An 18,496-nucleotide genomic window follows, 5' to 3' on the forward strand; every position below is an offset into this window, starting at 1 on the left:
TAGAAACCATATTCAATGTCAAATTCAAAGAAATTATTAAAATTATAAAAATGAGAACCTATGACATATAATGGAGGTAATTTCAATCTGACTTTATTTAAACAAACTGCTGGCAAAAATATAAGAAATTGATGAAAGAGTAGATATTGACATCAATTTGTTATCATTTCCCGAGGAACTTTAAACAGTGTAAAGAAGTTACTACCAGAAAGACTCCTGAAAATCCTTAGCTGAAAAACTTTTGATTTCCTTAGTAACTGGAAAGATATCATGCTAATTTAGAATTAAATTTGTTAAATGCTATATAAAAACCCTTCAGTTGATAAATTGTCAAAATATGAATAGAAAGTTTTCAAAAGAATTTAAAGTTCCACCTTAGCCTTCACATTAATGAATTTTTGGAGAAGCTGTGTATTTGACCAGTCATTCTAGAAAGCAAATTGAAACCATAACATAAAAATCACCAAAATATACTCTTTGACCCAACAATAACTAGGCATACAATTTTAAAAAGGGCAAAGAGGGAAAAGTCCTATTTTTACAACAAAACAAAACCCCATATTAACTGCTCTTTTTGCAATGACAAACAACTAATCTCGACGAATGTAGGTGAAGGAAGCCTATGTAAGGGCCTCTCTTTCTCTCCAGAACCGTCTGGCCCAGTGGCCAGACATGAATCAGGATGACTGGAGATGGCCCCAGAGACAATGAAAGCCTTTTATGTGAAGTTCAAGAGTGAGTGCAGTAACATGCTAGGAGCTGAGTCCTGCTCAGGTCTCACTTTGTCCGAGGCAGCAACATATATCAAGAAGTCAGATAGTTTTGGAAAAGCAGATAGTTCTTGTGGTCTTGAGTGATAAGGTGGCTGTGACTAAATGGCTTTATGAATTCTAAAGCATTCCGTATTGTGTACTTATTAGAGATCCGTTGGCCTTTTCTTCGAAGCCTCTAGGTGGGGCTATAGGGCACAGAGCACTAGGCCTGGAGTCAGGAAAACCAAAGCTCAAAAATGGCCCCATCCCCTAGCAGTGTCACGCAGTGTCACGCAGTGTCACTGTGGATAACTCACTTAACTTTCTCTTAAGAAAGTCTGGGCTTTCTTAAGGCCTGAAATGGGGCTAAACACAGCGCCTGCCCTCAGGGTGATTGTGAGGATCTAGTGAGGGGAATGTGTAGTGTAAAGAGCTACCTGGCTAGAAGGGGTTTGAATGTGAGGCCAGTGTAATCAGTTTTTGTCTTCTGATTACCTCAGGTAATTTTGCAGATATTTGTCTGTAGAAGGCTGTCTCCTGGATGATGATTTTGTTTGGTTATAACAACTCTACACGTCAGCCTTTTAGCACATGAAATAATTTACATTATGTTGCTTTGCAGATGTGTTGGCAAAATCATAGTTCATTAGACTTGGAAGAGACCACTGAAGCAAATTAATGTCACTTCATTTTACTTTTGAAAAGTTGAAGGCCAGAGAAACTAAATAATATATCTAAGATCACATAGAAAGTAAGCTGTGGTGTCATTATTTGAACTCTAGAGGCTCTTCTTTTCACTGTATCATGCTGGTATTGTCAAATTAGAGAATGTATCAAATGGCTTAATAGAGTATTATTCACTGTTGGTAGCCTTTAGTAAGTCAACATTCTTCAAAGTTGATGGTTTTGCTTTCATTGCCCTAGCACCTCTCAGACCGTTTTGTATTTTAACCATGCCACTGATTTTTTTTTTTCCTGATTCATTTCAAAGTTGTGGCAATTCTTTTCTGGGAAAAAAAAAAGTAGTTTAGAGAAATTCATTAGACATTGTAGTAGTCTGGCAATAAAAGAAATTGACTAAGTATGGAGAACAAGTATCAGTAAAATATTATTTGATCCCACAAGCAGAGTGTATAAGCATCATCTATTAGTTATCATGTCTTTGTTATATTCTCTCCCTGATTGTGAGAACCTTTGAGACAAACTAGTCTTTTTCTTTTTTATTTTTTTAAAGGCAATCACTATTGCTTGATTCTACTGCCTTATGGGTAGTTTAAACTAAGTAAAATTAGACCATTTTCTTTTTGTACCTAGTAACTCAATTGGTAGTCTTGGTTTAAAGTATTAATGAAAAGTGTTACATTTTCGTATAACATTTGTTAAATGAAGAATTGGAATGATTGTAAAAGTTAAAAAGTAAGCTAAATAATGAGTATTTTAGGAATAAGAAGTTATAAGCATATTCTATTTTTATGATCTTAATCTGTTTTTTCATATTTCATAAGCCTGTATTTTAGTGATTTTGTATATTTGATTATATATTTTGATATTTGATTTTTCTAGTGATGCTCCCTCTATTTGGAATTATGGGAAATTAACTAAATGCTATTTAGGGTTATGGTGAAGGTTGATTTCAAAATGTGGAGCTGTCATTTACTTAATCATATGTAAACTGAAAACAGTTTGTTTATTTTATATATCTTCTAATAGCTATTAGAGTAGACTCTCTTCTTTCCTCTATCCCACTTGCCCCTCTAGTATAGAGATATCAAACTTTCTGGGTGGAATGGCTATAACCAAATTAAAATGTAATTGGTAAATATTTACCTTAAAAATACAATACAACATACAGAATGCTAATTTGTAGATTTCTGAGACGCAAAATGCAACTTTCTAGGATTCTGTTCGAATTTAATATAACTAGATATTTCTACTCTACTGTTCAATCATGTCTGACTCTTTGTAACTGGAGTTTTCTTAGCAAAGATACTGTGACTGGTTTGCCATTTCCTCCTGTTCATTTTAGAGATGAGGAAACTGAGACTAAGAGGATAAAGTGACTTTTCCAGGGTCACACAGTTAATAAGTGTCTGAGACTGAATTTGAACTTAGAAAGATGAGTCTTCCTGACTCTTGCCCAGAGCTCTCTCAGCTGTGCCAATTAGCCCTTCCAGCTGTATCCTCTTCTACTGTAGATTAAAGAGATTATTATTCTATTATATATAGAAATTTCTAGGGACAGTGTAAAGGGGTTTTTCAAGTTATCACATGAATCTGTCTATTAAAAGGAGAGAACAAGTGAAATGAGTTTCAGAAATCCTTGTTCCATTTAGCCATCAATATGAGTTTTCCTTCTTTTTACTTTTGGATGATGTGATCACACATCACTTGTGATTTCAAGTCACTAAATTTCCCTGGTCTTTAATTTTCTCATCTGTAAAATGATAGGTTTGCATTATATAATTTTTAAGCTTACTTCAACTTGCAAAACTAAGGTTTTTTTGAATATTGAATTGTAAAATTTTATTGTTTTAGTTTCAAATTGTCCAACCAAAAGTAATATTAGAAAAAGAAAATTCATGTATGTTTATCAGAGACATTTGTAAACTGTTAAAATGATCCACAATAATAATTTTAAGATTTTATTCTATAATTTTTTAAATTCTTTATATTTAAGACAGGAAAAGACCTGTTTGAATTTTTCCAAAAAGAAAAAAAAAGATTTTTCTAATAATTGTCTTAAGTTTAGTCAACTGTTGTAGAAATGAAAAAGAAAATGATTGAATGACTTAATATAAAATGCATGTTGATTGAATTCTATTCCATAGAGACAACTTGTGCTTTTGTTTTTTTTAGTGGTACTTTGGACATATTTTTTTGACTTAAAAAAAAAATTCCTTAACAGGATGAAAGTAAAAAAACTGCCCATGATTTTGGCGCTGCACTTGAAGAGATTTAAATATATGGATCAGCTTCACCGATACACAAAACTTTCTTATCGGGTAGTTTTTCCTTTAGAACTTCGACTATTTAACACTTCAGGAGATGCCACCAATCCTGACAGAATGTATGACCTTGTTGCTGTTGTGGTTCACTGTGGAAGGTAATTCATGTATGTTTATCAGAGACATTTGTAAAGTGGTAAAATGATCCACAATAATAATTTTTAAGATTTTATCCTATAATTTTTAAAAAATTCTTTACCTTTCCAAATACACCTTCAGAAAAATAGTGCTGATAGAGAGCAAGCTGTGGATGCCAAACGGCCTAAATTCTAATTTCTCCTTTGACAATTGCTAGCTCTGTCTATCTGGACCATGCTGCTCACTAAGGCTCTTTACTGTTTTGAATTGGCAGAGGAGGAGTTCCTTATACCAATGAAAACTGAAACTCCATCTCAATCTCTCAAAAATTCTTCCTGAGATTAAATTTTATTTTATGGCCTACTGTGTTCAATATATTATGCCTTTGTGAGATTTATTGCAAAATCCAGCCAAATAATTAAGGAAAGCATATTTATAATTATAAAAGCCAAACGAATTCTTAAATTCCAAATAAAACAGTTTTTACTGCCTGTTTATAATTTTCTTTCTAGATAATTATTCTTCCTTGTCTTTAGAAAATTCTCCAGTAGTATACTCCATCAAATAGAAATTGCACATTTTCCCATCCCTTGTTGCCTGTGTCTCTGTTTAATGGAGGCAGGAATTAATTAGGAAGCCAAATGTGCCTATTAAAAAGCAAGTGATGAAATATCAAAAATCCTCTTTGCTACTAGTATTATAAATGGTCTTTTAAAAATTATTTTTATTTTATGATAGATACTGTAGTGTACTACATAAATGCATTGGATATAACAGGTACTGCTGAACTGACACAAAACAAAACATTTACTCTAGTAATGTTTGAGAAGAAAAATAGTATCCTGAAATGTCTGATTAAACTTTATATTAATAAAGTATTTTATAGATTAATTACATTTTAAAAACTATTTCTACAGTTAGTACAAAATATATTTTATAACATATACATAATTACAATTAGCCTTTACCTTTAAATGAAAAGTAAACAGGAAAAATTCCCTTAAGTTTTTTTTGTTTGGTTTTATTTGGTTTGGTTTTGGTTTTTTGGAGCTTTATTGTCTTCCCTACTTGAAAGGTTTCTTCTATATTGTGAAGTAAGAATTATTGCCTTTATTTCCAAAAATATTATCTTTATAATTTTTTCTCTTACCTGTTACTCTTTTTTTCCCCGATTTAAAATACCTTGTTACCAACATCACAGTGGTAGTAAAAGTGAATAGCAAAATTCTAAAGTATACTAAAAATATTCATTTGCTTAAATTTATCAGGAGATGCTTGGTAAGAAGAAAAGGACAGAATAGAGTTAAAATCCTTTTTCTGAAAGAGAAGGAAATCACCTTGTTATCAGAGATTTGGGATTGATTCCCAAGCCATGCTAGCAGTAGTGTTAGCTGGGAAGGATGGAAAGACCTTAACCTTTCTGAATTTGGAAATGTTCTTAGAACAAAATATTAATATTTGTTAATCTCACAAAAATTCTATGATACAGATAATGCAAATATTATATCTATTTTGCAAGAATAGGAAACTTAAGTAAAGAGCCAGGAAATGATTTACATTCTGTCATATAACTAACAAATAATAATTTTTTTTTAACTCTGATTTAAAAAAAATTTTTGACTCCAAGGTTAGTGCCATTCCCATTACTCCACAATGACCGATATAATAGAAAATATTTAGAGTCAGGTGACCACCTACTCAAGTTGGCAAGTCACAACTTTTATAGGTCTAACTTTCTTTATTTGTAAAATTGAAAGGTTGAATTGGAAAATATGGTTCCATCTAGTTCTAAATATATGATTATGTAGATGGGGGTATAGAATTTTATATAGGAGTGAAGAATGTGAAGAAACTGTTAGCATATTCTAATATGCAAACTATGCTTCCAATGTCTAAAACATGACTTGAAATTCCTCAATGATATAAGGAATTCACTTTTTAAAAATTTACTTTTTCACCATAAACATAAATACAAACAGTTCACTATGCAAAAATCAATTGAAAATAGGGATTAATATATTAAAGCATGAGTTTCTATGTTTAGTTTTTTAAAGTTTATATTCAAATTACCATGATATTATCATTGCTTACTTTTCTTGTTCCTTTATGAATTTTCTGCGTTGTTCTGTGTATTTACTTGATATTGATTCTTTTGCATCCCTTTCATAATTCCATAGTCCTCTAAATTAAAAGTCCTTCCTTTAATTAGTCAGACAAAATAAATTCACATAATTTCTTGTTTGAAAACAAATGGCTCAGTTTATATTTCTAGTCTCTCTACTGAGAGATGGAGAGCATATAATTCATCTAAAGTTCTTCTAGGATTATGATTGACCAATGGTCTTTCTTGACCAATGACCTTTCATTGACCAGAGGTCTTTTTTCAAAGTTGTTTTACTTTTTCATTAGTGTGGTCACAATAATGTTTGATTATGTATAAGTTCACATTCTTCCTAGGTTTCTTAGACTCTTTCCCTTTTATCATGTCTTAGAATATAATAGTATTCTATTATATTAATTTTCTCTCATATTTTTGACCATTTGCTAATTGATGGGCATTCATTTGTTTTCTTTGCCACATTAAAATTACTTACTAGCAATATTTTGGTACAATTGATCTGTTCCTTTCCTTTTCTCTCTTTGGAGAGAATGCCTAGTATAGAATTTCTGGGGCACAGTTTAGTGAATTTGGGGATATAGCTTCAGAATGCTTTTTTGGAATGAAAGGATCAATTTAAAGTCTTCTCAATTTTGGCCCTCAAATTCTGTAATTTTGTAGTGTTTAACATTTGCTTAAAACTTTGAAAACTTTTTCTATGTGTAATTTTTTGCTCTTAAACATTACACATTATTTATATGAATACATAAATTTCTGCTTTCCTGTAGGAGTGTTTGCATGAAGTAATATGCTGGATCTATTTTTCAGAATTTGATAATTTGATACTGAGAGCCAAAATCACAGGGAATGAAGTTTAATTTTATATATATATGTAAGAAACCTTTTAAAAGATACCGTAAGAGTCCAAAAAAATATAATCAATTTCACTTTATTACTTAAAGATTGGACAAGATACAGTGGAAGTTGTAAGGAATTATTTTAAAGTGTTTGTCCAGGGATTGATTTTATGATATATATATAAAATTTAAATTTATAATTAAAAGGTAAAGTTTGCTCTAGTGATATATATATATTATATACATATATATATCACTAGAGCAAACTTTACCTTTTAATTTAAATAAAACCTTTTTTTTATTGTCTAAATAAGAAGAGAAGTTAAAAGTATATTATGTAAGATTAAGTAAATCTCTTTAAGTCTGCAGATTCACTCCATTTTTAGATTAAATTAAGCCAGGGAAACATGAGATATTGAATGCTCTCTTAAAAGTTTTTGATATTTGACTGACATAATAATGCTGTGCACTCCACAAACCATTTAAAATCCACACTTTTTAATTAAATACTCCATCTTTGCCCTGCAGCATTACTTAGAAATCGTAAACATTTTTGAGCTTTTTCAATAGTTGTTATGTTTGGAAGTTTATGCAAATTGACGTGGTATAAGTGGTAGCTCACAGAATGTCATACTGTATTTAGCCTCACTAGTGTACCATAATGCCTTTCTCATATATAAGAACCAGGGTAACTTTTATCTATGATACAGTTAAATCTTTGAAAATTAACTCGAGTCAATTAAAGCAGTCTCAGAAACATCTGTTTAAATGAAGAGGAGTGTGGTTCCCATAAAAATAACTTCTTTTTGATCATAGAATTAGGAACCTCATCCTTTCGTTTGATATTAGTTTCTGATATTAGTTTTTGTATAATATTCTTTAAATCAGACTTATTGCAATAAAAAGCTGTATAATTGCTAATCTTTTCCTTTTTTGTACCTTTCTAGCCTCTTCACACCACTTTTTTCTTCTCAGCCTTCTGTTTTTCTTTTTTCGGTTTGATTATTTTCTTCTTCTTTTATAGCTTTTACTTTCAGTTTCTCTCTCTTTAAAATGTTTAAAGTTTTTTTTTTTTTTAAAACCTGTTACCTATAACATTAGAGAATTTAATGATTGAAAGCTATAGTGGTATAGAAAATGGACCTATCAAAAACCTGATTTTTTTTTTTCTCTTTTAAATAGACAACTTTTTTTTTTTTTTTTGGTAATGAAAATTTAAAAAGTAATACTACTGCTTATATAGTAAGATTTTGCTATAAGCCATTCTCTTACCTAAAATTATTTCTTCAATAAATAAGTCCAAGGTATCTAGTCACATAGTAGAATACACACATACATGGTATAGTAATACTTTAAGCAGATTTTGAAAATTTATAATGTGAAAGAATTCCATGGGATCTACCTGCCAGTTTAGAATTTAGGTTAACCCAAGCTTCCAAATTTGCTTAAAGGAATATACACATATATTTTAATGGTAGTAAAAATATTATAAGTGATACTAATAGTATAGTAAGATTGTTTAATCCGGGGTCTAATGATTTTGAATTTAGATTCCAATCCCTGAATGAAGCATCTTTTGTTTTGTATCATACTTGATCTTTGCCTAGAAAGAAAAAAATAGCAAGGATATTAATCAGGAGCCCATTAAAAATCCAGTTAATTTTCATTCATATCCACATATTGCTTTGATTTATCCCTCCTCTTTATTTGGATCCAATGTCAATGTCTTCATTTTTCTTTTAGTAAAGTGAAAACCAATGGGCTAGTAACACCATGCATCATTTCCACTTTGTATGTCTGTCACCTGAAGGCAAAAGTAAAATGTGTACATTGAAATGTTTTCTAGAATTCTGTTCTAGCTCAAATAAGCAAAATGAATTTCATCTTTCCCCTGATTTCAAGAAAATAAATTCAATATCTTCCATTTGCTTATTCCTTCCCGGAAGATTTCATCTGCAGTAAGAGATACAAGAAAATTTACCTATTAAAATTAACCTATTAAAATAAAAAGCAAATATATAATATTGCTCTGACATCACAATTGTGTATAAATTAACTATTTTAGGTACTTCTTTAAATTCTTAAATAATTTTATTTTGTAACTCAATAGCTCGGGAGTTCAATCAACTTTACAATGTTTTATCAGACTAAATAGATAAAAGATATGTGATCTGCTTTCATATTCCCCTTTCTGTAGCCTGAAATTTAAAGACCAAAAGTTTGAGATTGAGAATCATTGCACAACATAAATGCTCTCTGTTTCTCTCTTTTATAGTGGTCCTAATCGAGGCCATTACATTGCAATAGTTAAGAGTCACGATTTTTGGTTGTTGTTTGATGATGACATTGTAGAGGTAAGTATTTTGGTTTGTTTTTTTTTCCCCTTTCATTTTTCTATTTTCTTTTAAATTCCATAAGGTATAGATTTTCTTTTGTGAATGAATGCTACATTTCTTTTCCCTTACTTGATACTCCCTGAACTAGATGTGACTTGTTAAATATGACACAAGTATCATTGTTTAATCTCAAAATACTAATATTTTCATTTTTTCAGTATTTTATGTTAGCCGTTTCTTTAGCACTTTAAGTAGAATAATGGAGGATATAAGATTTTATTTTTAAAAGGGAGAAAACTTCCTGGGTTATTTTTACCTTCTGAATCCAATTCTTCCCGTGCAACAAGAGAACTGTTTGGTTCTGCACACATATATTGTATCTAGGATATACTGTGACATATTTAACAGGTATAGGACTGCTTGCCATCTTGGGGAGGGGATAGAGGGAGGGAGGGGAAAAGTCGGAACAGAAGTGAGTACAAGGAATAATGTTGTAAAAAATTACCTAGGCATGGGTTCTGTCAATAAAAAGTTATAATTATTTTTTAATAAAAAGGAGAAAACTAAATTGTTTCATTTAAAATAGAAGAATTTATATTGTATTTGTAAGAAAGAAAACTATCATTTACATGTTCCTTACCATTTTTCATTATGTCGTGCAGAAAATAGATGCACAAGCTATTGAAGAATTCTACGGGTTGACATCAGACATCTCAAAGAACTCTGAGTCTGGTTACATCCTCTTCTATCAGTCTCGGGACTGAATGGGAACTGTGGTGAAGAGATACTTTCTGCCTCATTTCTTTGATTATTTTGGAAAGGATCAAGCACTGATTTTTCAAGAAAATGGAAATGCAGGGAGCTCAGGGGGCAGTAGTGCACTTTGCACACAACACACAAAGACTATGGATTAACAAGCCCTTCATATCATGGTAGTTGATTTATTTGCTCAGGTATCATGCTGTCTGTACAGTTCCATGCGAGAATAATTTGAAATCAGAGATACCAGGTTCTCTTGTCAGAGTAGCCTTCTAGTAATTGACATGCATATTTTCTTTGTTATTTGCACCCATAAATTTGAAAGCCTTTGGGATGCATTAGAAAGTATAGGAACCTGTGTTAGATTGTATTGATTATTTAAAAAGAAGACACTGAATACACTGCATAAATTAGCTTATGTTCAGTTTGGAGAGCATATTCTGTGGTTTTTCATGAGTAAACCTGAAATATTCTTGGGCCCAACACTTGTAGTTGCTTTCCTGACATACTAGATTAATGTGATGAACTCCAGTGTCAGGGAGGCAAGTATGTTTTGCTTCTCTGAAGAAGCTTCTAATAATATACAATATATGTATATGTAGGGAACAATTGGTCGAAGGTGGCTTTTTGCTTCCCCAAGGGGAAAGACTGGCTCTGTAATTATAGTTTATTCTTATTTATTTGACTTATTGTATCTGCTAGAGTCTAAGTATTGTATGAATTGTCAATGATTCTATCAACAAGTTTTAAGGATATTTGTTAGCTTTAGTCAGTTTTACCCTTTAAGTGTTTAATTTTCTATTTTGAAACATAAAATTTAAATTCTATTTAAAATCAGTTAAGTTATCTTAAGAAAAATTCTATGAGAGGAGGTAATTTTTCTTTTCCAGGAGTAACTGGTATCTCTGCTTAAATAGTTTTTCCTTTCATTTTAATTTCTAAGTCATCCATTCTATTAAATTTGGATGAGATAAAAAAAAAGCTCTGAAATTTTTTTACAATTTTTGGAATGATGAAAGAAATGTGTACTATAAAGAGATGCTGGTGCAGTGGTAATATATTATTCTTTATAGTCCTTAAATATTCTAATTGTTCACACTGAGGATGTTCTTGGAAAACCTGACATTATATATTATGATAATTTCAGAATGTCATTTTTTTCCTTGTGAAATGATCCACTCACTCTTTAGCAGCCTGGGTGATTAGCTGAGTGTACACCCTTTCAATATGAAATTTTCTTGAATAGTCTAGGAATCCAAAAAGATAAAGCCAGTATTTTTGCAGTTTTGCAAATAATATTGGAAAGAATTTTCAGAAATCAAATTTTTTGTTTGCATAAGATTTTCTGTTTTGGGTTTTAAAAAAATAACTTTAGACACTATTTAAATCATGGCAGCACCAGGTAATGTCTAGTGTAAAATATATGTAGACTATTGCAATTGACACTTTTCCATGCATCAGTATGTTGTCTGACAGTGGCTGAATGTAACTTAATGGAAAAATAATTGAATATATATTCCAAATAATAGCAATCAGGCTTTGAATGTTTTTTGTCATCCCTATTCAGAGAGTTATTTGTTTTTGCTTTATTGTAATTTTCTAAAGTTATTTTATTAATACTGTTAAAATATGAAAAAAAAAAGAATGTTTTCGCTGCTATAATTAGCATTTACTTTTAGCTCAGGAAAAGACTTCACCTATTCGTTCAGCTGAACAGATTTTTAACAGGGTCACTTAACTAATTGGGCTGTTTAAACAAATGTGCAGGAAGAAAGTAGAGCTGTGTTTTAACAAATTGCTTTTTAAGATACAAAGTTTATAAAGCCTTACCTTGGCTAGAATTTTTTGTACAAATTGTACATAGCCTGCCTAACTTACCAGCATTGCAGAGAGAATAAAAAAATAATAATAAGAGAAAGAAAAAATAAGCATGTGAGAGAAAGTCTTGAAGATGGAAGTAAATGAGATTTTTTATTACAAGGGCTTATACCAAATTATCTTGGAATTCAGAGCTATCTTTCTACAGCTCTCTCTGGACAGTGAAAAGGAAGAAAGTGAACGCTGAATCATCTTATTTCATGGGTCAAGCCACAGCATGTGTCAGAAAGAAAGGAAGTCCTTTGCATAATGTCATGTTAGTTGCTAACAAGTGTTTGTTTTTATATTTTACATTTAAAATGCATTAAAAGCCAAGGTTATATTTCATACTTTAGTAAGTTACAGCATTTTTATTGAGTTCAATGATAATCACATAATTTTTTTCTCCGTTTCTTCACAACATCTACACTATATTTCATAAAATGATTTGCGGGGGTAGGGGTTGTGAGAGTTGATAGTTCTAAATTTACTTTTTACTTCTAATGCAACTGAACTAAGTAAAAAGTTGAAGTTGATGTCAGAAACTATAGTTTATTTTTTAAACTGTTGAGATGGGGAAGGAAGGAATATAATAGAGTAAGCAAGAAAAATGACCAATATAGAAAGCATTATAAAGTTGTCTGGTTGATTGTGATTAAGATAAGAATGGGAAAGATTGTTTTAAGTTGTAAATGGTGGCTGATTGCTGTGTAACTATGTAAATGTTCAGTGGGATAGCAGTCCCATATTTTGTATATTGGAGCAAAAATTTCTATGAAGTATCTTCTTTAAAGGGTGAATATCCTATATAAAGTCCTACTCTTGAGTTCCATGGCCTCTGTCTGAGACAGTAGTTGTGAGCTTGAGAGAAGAGGACATGGGAGCTATATGTATATGGGCCTCATTGCCTCTGGCCATCACTTTGTTTTTTATGTCCTTAATGGCAGCAGTACAAAGACCTCACTTTCATAATGTACTACTATTGATACTTTGTTTAATGACATTTTTTGTGAAAGACTTCATGAGGCAATTTAAATAGAAAATTGAGCTGAGAGTTGGGAAATGGATTCTGAATCATCCTGCTCTTCAGTAAATTAGTTGTGTGACCTTGGGCAAGTCACTTAACCCCTGCTTCATTCTCCCTGTCTATAAAATGGGAGCAATACCCACCCCTATTTACCTACCTCACAGGGTTGTTGTGGGGATTAATTAGATATAATGTCTGTAAAACATTTGAGCTCCCTGAAGAACAGCTCATTATAAATATAAAATAATCTATTAAAGTTGGTTTATTTGTGCTGGGGGGTTTTTTTGGTGTTTTTTTTCCCTTTGAAATTGGAATAGACAGTAAGGAGAATAAAGTATTTTTTCTATGAAGCTGGATCAGTGGTAAAGCAGTGGTATTCGACAAACATTTAAATGTCTTCATGGCTCTCTTGGACAAATATTCTCTATTTCCATAAGATAATAGTGTCTAGTAGAATTTTTTCAGAAATTATTAAATGAGTAAATGTATTGATATATTCATGTGAGATATATTTCTAAACTAGCCACATGTTAGGGAAAACTAGTCTCTCTCTTTCCTAGTGGATTTATCTATAAAGAATAGATGATTGTACATGACCTGCTTCTCTCTATAGTAAGGCTTCTTATCTTGGGATCTACACATATAGATGCGTTTTTGAAGGTCTGTGGAATTGGATGTGAAAAAAAAAATTACATCTTTATTTGTACTAACCTCTTAACTAAAGCTTAGGATTTCTTTTGATTATGAATATAGGTACCAAACATTCTGAGAAGTAAGTGGTCTATAGGTTTCACTGAACTGTCAAAGAGGGTCCATCGTCCAAAATAAGTTAAAATTTTCCTCTGTCCAAAGGATTATCTACTCATAATATTAGCTTAGTTTAATCCTTTTCAAATCAATGACAGTTGATCAAAATTCATTTCACTGTTGTCCCACTTCAAAGACCAGCCATTGTTCAGATTCTGTCTATGTCTTATAAGTAACATTGTAATAATTTTGAGGGGTATGAGGGAGGATTTATTAGATAAATTAAAAAAAAAAGAGTATTGTGTTTGCTTTATATACATGCTTGAGATAAACTAAAACAATATTTTGAAAGTATAAATTTAGAATACATTGGCAAAATAAAGGTTTTTCTAAATAAAATTAATAACTTTGAATAAGCAAAAATGATATTTGTTTCTGACACCAAAGTTATTGCTTGCATCATGAAGTTGTTTATAAAATTTGTAAGCCTCATTGAGTAGTAAATACTACCAACAGTAGAATAGTGCTTAGTGATTTTACAAAGCAGCTTTAAATGGTTCTCCTTATTGATGGTAAAATAGGAAAGAGAAATTTCCATATATCTGAAGATTTTTATGATCAGTTAATTAAGAAATTAAAATCTCTTCATTTCAAGTAGATGAGGAATAGATATAATTAAAGATGCTCAGAGGATTGTTTTTGTAAGATAACACATTAAAGTTGATAGTAGGATATATATTACAAAAAGGCTCTATTTAATGGTATAAGTTTAGAATATAAAAATTAAAAGGAAAAAGGAAAATTTCTCTTGCAAAGTGCCAACTTTTTTTTTTTTATTACCAACTTTAACAAATCTTAATGTATAATCCTACTACTACTAATTCTTTGGCATTTCTTATGACAGTAATATTCTGTTTATATACCACAATTTGTTCAGCCACTCCCCAATTTTCTTAGAGGCATTCTAAAGTACTTTACTTTTCTAGTTCTTCCTGCTTTCTTTCTCTTTCTCCCCTTCCTTCCTCCCCAACTCCCTGCCCTCCATTTACCCCTTCACCATCAGGAAGGTACTTTTATTTGTAGCTATAATCTCAAATATTATCCTCTCTCTTTAACCCTTATCTCTCTCTTTCCTTGCTTTTTTTTTCTTGTTGAACTTAATGTTTCCTACATCAAACTGTGGTTTGTTTATGTGTTTGTTTAACCTTTTATCCTTTTCAGATAAAATAAAGATTCATCCAATATCCACTTCTTCCATGTTTGTATATTCCTGTGCACTTCATGTATGAGAAATAAATCTACTTTTTTCTTTCTTCTTTCTATACTACTGTACTTTTTTTATCTTCCTTCCCCTTCTCCTCTTCAAAACAGCATAATAGAATGAGTCCATTCCAGGACCTCTTTTTTCTTACTCCTCTTAATAAGTCTTGAACACCTTAAATTTCTATAAGGATACTTGTTTTTTTCTCTCCCTATTAGAATGTTTAGCTCTTCATCCTAATTGTTGAGATTACATTTATTTGTCTAAAGTTCTCTGAACTGTTGTACTTAAGAGTTACAATTCAGCTCTGGTCTTTTCATCAGAAATTCTTGAAAGTTCTCTTCCACTAAATGTCCATTTCCCCCTCTTGCCCTCTATTCTTGGAGTTCGTTATTGGTTGTAAGCCTATGAATTTTTCCTTTTGTAATATTGTATTCTAAAATCTCTTGTTTATAATAGTAGTTTCTCCTTATGATGCTTTCCAATATTTCTTGGTATTTGCACTGCTTCTTTCTGGATTGTTGCAGTATTTTTTTTTTAATATATAAATTCTGAATTTTGACCTTGACATTCCTGGAACTTTTACTTTTGAAGTTTCATTTTAGGAGGTGATTTGTGGATTCTTTCTACCTTTCCCCAGTTCTAATAGATTTGAACAACTTTTATTTGGAATTTCTTGAATATTTAAACTATTTCTTCTCAATCTGTTTTCTAGATTCATTGTTTTCAATATTGGATGTCTTATGCTTCTGTTTTTTCAGTCTTTTTTTTTTTTTTAATGTTTTTGCTATGTTACGAAGTCATGTGTTTCTTTTTTAGCTATTCTCATTTTTAGTCCAAACTATTTATTCTCTTTGCTAATTCTTTTCTCAGTATTCATGTAATACTTTCTTTTTTAGTTTCTGTTTATTTTAGTTATAGAATTATCCTCTCCTTTTGGGAGAATCGTTACATTTGCAACAACTTTTTATACTGGTCAATGTTTTTGTTTTTTATAAATTATCTCTTTAGTTTTAGTTCCTGAATTGGGCCTTCATGCCAGGGCCAGAATCTGTCATTCTGTTGCATTTTTTTGGGTGAGGTAACTATCTCTTCATGGCTCTTCATGGTCTCAATTTGGGTCCTTCCCAGGGTTAAGACTCCATGGATCTTTGGGGTTTAGAAAACTGGATTTTCAGGGCTCTCTTTAGCTAGCACCTCATTATATAGTGCTGGATTTGGGATATCTTCATAGGACTCCTGTTGTTCCCAGGGATTTTAAGATTCCTACCATGGGCTTTCTCAAGGAAACTTTCTGCTCTTTAATTCCTCAAAATTCAGAGTTTTTCAAGCTACAAGTGTTCATGATTGTGCTGGAAGACTATCCTGTTCTGGATGCCTTTCCCTCTCCTCTCTTCTCCTCCTCCCCCCCCTTTTTTTTTTTATTGCTTATTTGCATCTAGCTGACTTTTTGTAAGATCAAAAGAAGTCATTATTGTTTCTCATCTGATCTCTTAATCATTCAGACTGGTGTGAACATCTTAGGTGGAAGACTTTTTTTCATCATCTTAAGTATAATATGTTATAAGTAGTTTCTTGTAAATAACACTGCTGAAGTGGAGAGGCAGTCATGACAAAGTTAGGTAAGTCTATATTCACCTCAGTGTATAAATTACCAAGTCTCTGAAATCACTTCTTTAAGCACTTTTTTTTGTTGGTTTTCCTTATTACATGTTTCTCTTATGGCTGTCTTGAAGTTTATCTTAATGACATAGCTTTATCAGGCCTACCTTGTAGATATAGTGCCTATTTTATGATCTTACACTATAGAATCTAAAGATGTTAAAGTTCTTTAATTAAAAAAATTTAACTTCAAAGGAATGAAGTGGCCGTTTTATTTTATTAGAAGCTAAGTACTTATTGTCACATTTCACTTAGCTACTGTGTGGGACTCAGAAGACTGCTACCCAAAATGACTACTCAGAGATCATTCAAAGTAGAAAGCAGAAACATTGTTTATTTAAATTCTCATGAGAATGGGCAGTCCCACTCTGAGATAAGGTACTCAGGGCAGGAGAGCCAAAGAATTAGTAAATATACACAGATTTTATAGATTTTGTTACAAAGAGATTACATCACAAGTAAGAGAGCATTGTGGGGGAGGGATGAGGGTGGAGGTGGTGGCAATCTAATTGGTTGTTGCTATCTGAAAAGATTGGAATGGAAGGTTTCTGACTTAGGCCTTCAGGCTTTAGATAATCAAGCAGACAGTGTTTTAACTAATAGTCTAAATATCTATAAGTGTCAAACACTGATAAATGTCACCAACTTAGGTTAAGTAAATATAGGCCTACACATATTGTATTTATGCAGGTCATGGGGAGACACAGAAATAATGAAAATAAAATACAGAAAAAGAATCCACACATTCCTGTAAGTTCTTTACCTTATCTCTCCATTTCACACACCACTAAGTCCTAAATCAAAACCTGAGTCTTGTTTCTTGGACTATTGATGCTGTCTTTGGCTAATGAATGTGATAGTTTTTTTATTTATTAATCCCTAAAATTTTTGAGCTGCCTCATTTAGAAAGCATTCCTTATGATCATATCTTAAAAGTTAAAAATTTAATTATTTACTTGAAGAAGATTCTCACCCAATGCTAATTCTATAGAACTTCCTGTTAGATGCAGTTTGACTCCTGTCTCATTGTACTAAATTGTACTAAAAAATTTAGCAGTCATTAATTTGTTCTAAACACAGTGGGCTTCCTACTTCCCCTTCCCATTCCCCCACTCTGCCTTTGATTTACTTTGGCATTTGACACTGGGTTACTTCCACTGGCTCCTTAGTTTTTATGCCATGTCAGATGATAAGCATTTATTATGTACGTACTGTGTGCCAGTATTCCAGACAGTAGAAATGCCCTCCTCCTCCCCATTCAAAAAAGGAGATTCTATCCTTGTGTGGTCTCCAATTTCTTTAAGGTATAATATTCACTATAATGTACTTGAAATTCTATAATATGAATCCATACATTTTGAGGTATTTAGTAATCAGGATTGTAGTAAAAGGTTTTTTACTCCTCAGAGATAAATCATTCTGCAATAGAAAAAAAAAAAAACCCACTGGATTAGAAGTTGAGATCTGAGTTTGAATCCTATCTCAACTATTTATTAATTGTGTGGCCAGGTTCCTTAACCATTGTCACTAATCTGTAAAATGACAGGGTTAGATTTTTTTAAAATAATATTTTATTTTTCCAAGTAAATAGTTTTCAACATTCATATTTGCAAAACCTTGTGTGTCTCCTCAAGAGAACAAACAATACAACATAGGTTAAACATGTGTGATTCTTCTATATATTTTCATAGTTTGTCATGCTGCACACACAAAAAAATCAAATCAAAAAAGAAGAAAAATACAAGAAAACAACAGCAAAAGGTGAAAATACTATGCTTTGACCCACATTCAGTCTCCAGAGCGCTCTCTCTGGATATGGAAGGCTTTTTTCATCACAAGTCTATTGGAATTGCCTCAAATCATCTTATTGCTGAAAAGAGCTAAGTCTGTCATAGTTTATCATCACACAATCTTGTTGCAACATTCTCCTAATTCTCACTTTACTAAGTATCAATTCATATAAGTCTTTTCAGGCTTTTCTGAAATCATCTTGCTCATCATTTCTTATAGAGCAATAGTATTTCTTTACATTCATGTACCATAATTTATTCAGCCAT

General features: G+C 31.5%; 1 protein-coding gene and 1 long non-coding RNA gene across 4 annotated transcripts in view; one reads left to right on the forward strand and one right to left on the reverse strand.

The window, feature by feature from the left end:
- Positions 1–13,040, forward strand: part of USP12 (ubiquitin specific peptidase 12) — a 119,950-nt gene extending 106,910 nt beyond the window's left edge. For all 3 annotated transcript variants that reach the window (XM_051986547.1, XM_051986545.1, XM_051986546.1), the window contains 3 exons: positions 3,658–3,855; positions 9,066–9,144; positions 9,789–13,040. In XM_051986547.1, coding sequence (XP_051842507.1) covers positions 3,658–3,855; positions 9,066–9,144; positions 9,789–9,890 — 379 coding nt within the window. In that variant the 3' untranslated portion in view covers positions 9,891–13,040. The remainder of the gene's footprint in view (positions 1–3,657; positions 3,856–9,065; positions 9,145–9,788) is intronic.
- LOC127554731 (uncharacterized) lies at positions 1,041–9,059 on the reverse strand. Its single transcript, XR_007952056.1, has 3 exons — positions 8,063–9,059; positions 5,927–6,016; positions 1,041–1,759 (listed from the first exon to the last, which is right to left on the reverse strand). It is a non-coding gene; the product is annotated as an uncharacterized LOC127554731 (long non-coding RNA).
- Positions 13,041–18,496: the final 5,456 nt, after the last annotated feature.

The sequence above is a fragment of the Antechinus flavipes genome, chromosome 3, assembly GCF_016432865.1.
Source record: "Antechinus flavipes isolate AdamAnt ecotype Samford, QLD, Australia chromosome 3, AdamAnt_v2, whole genome shotgun sequence".
NCBI lineage: Eukaryota > Metazoa > Chordata > Mammalia > Dasyuromorphia > Dasyuridae > Antechinus > Antechinus flavipes.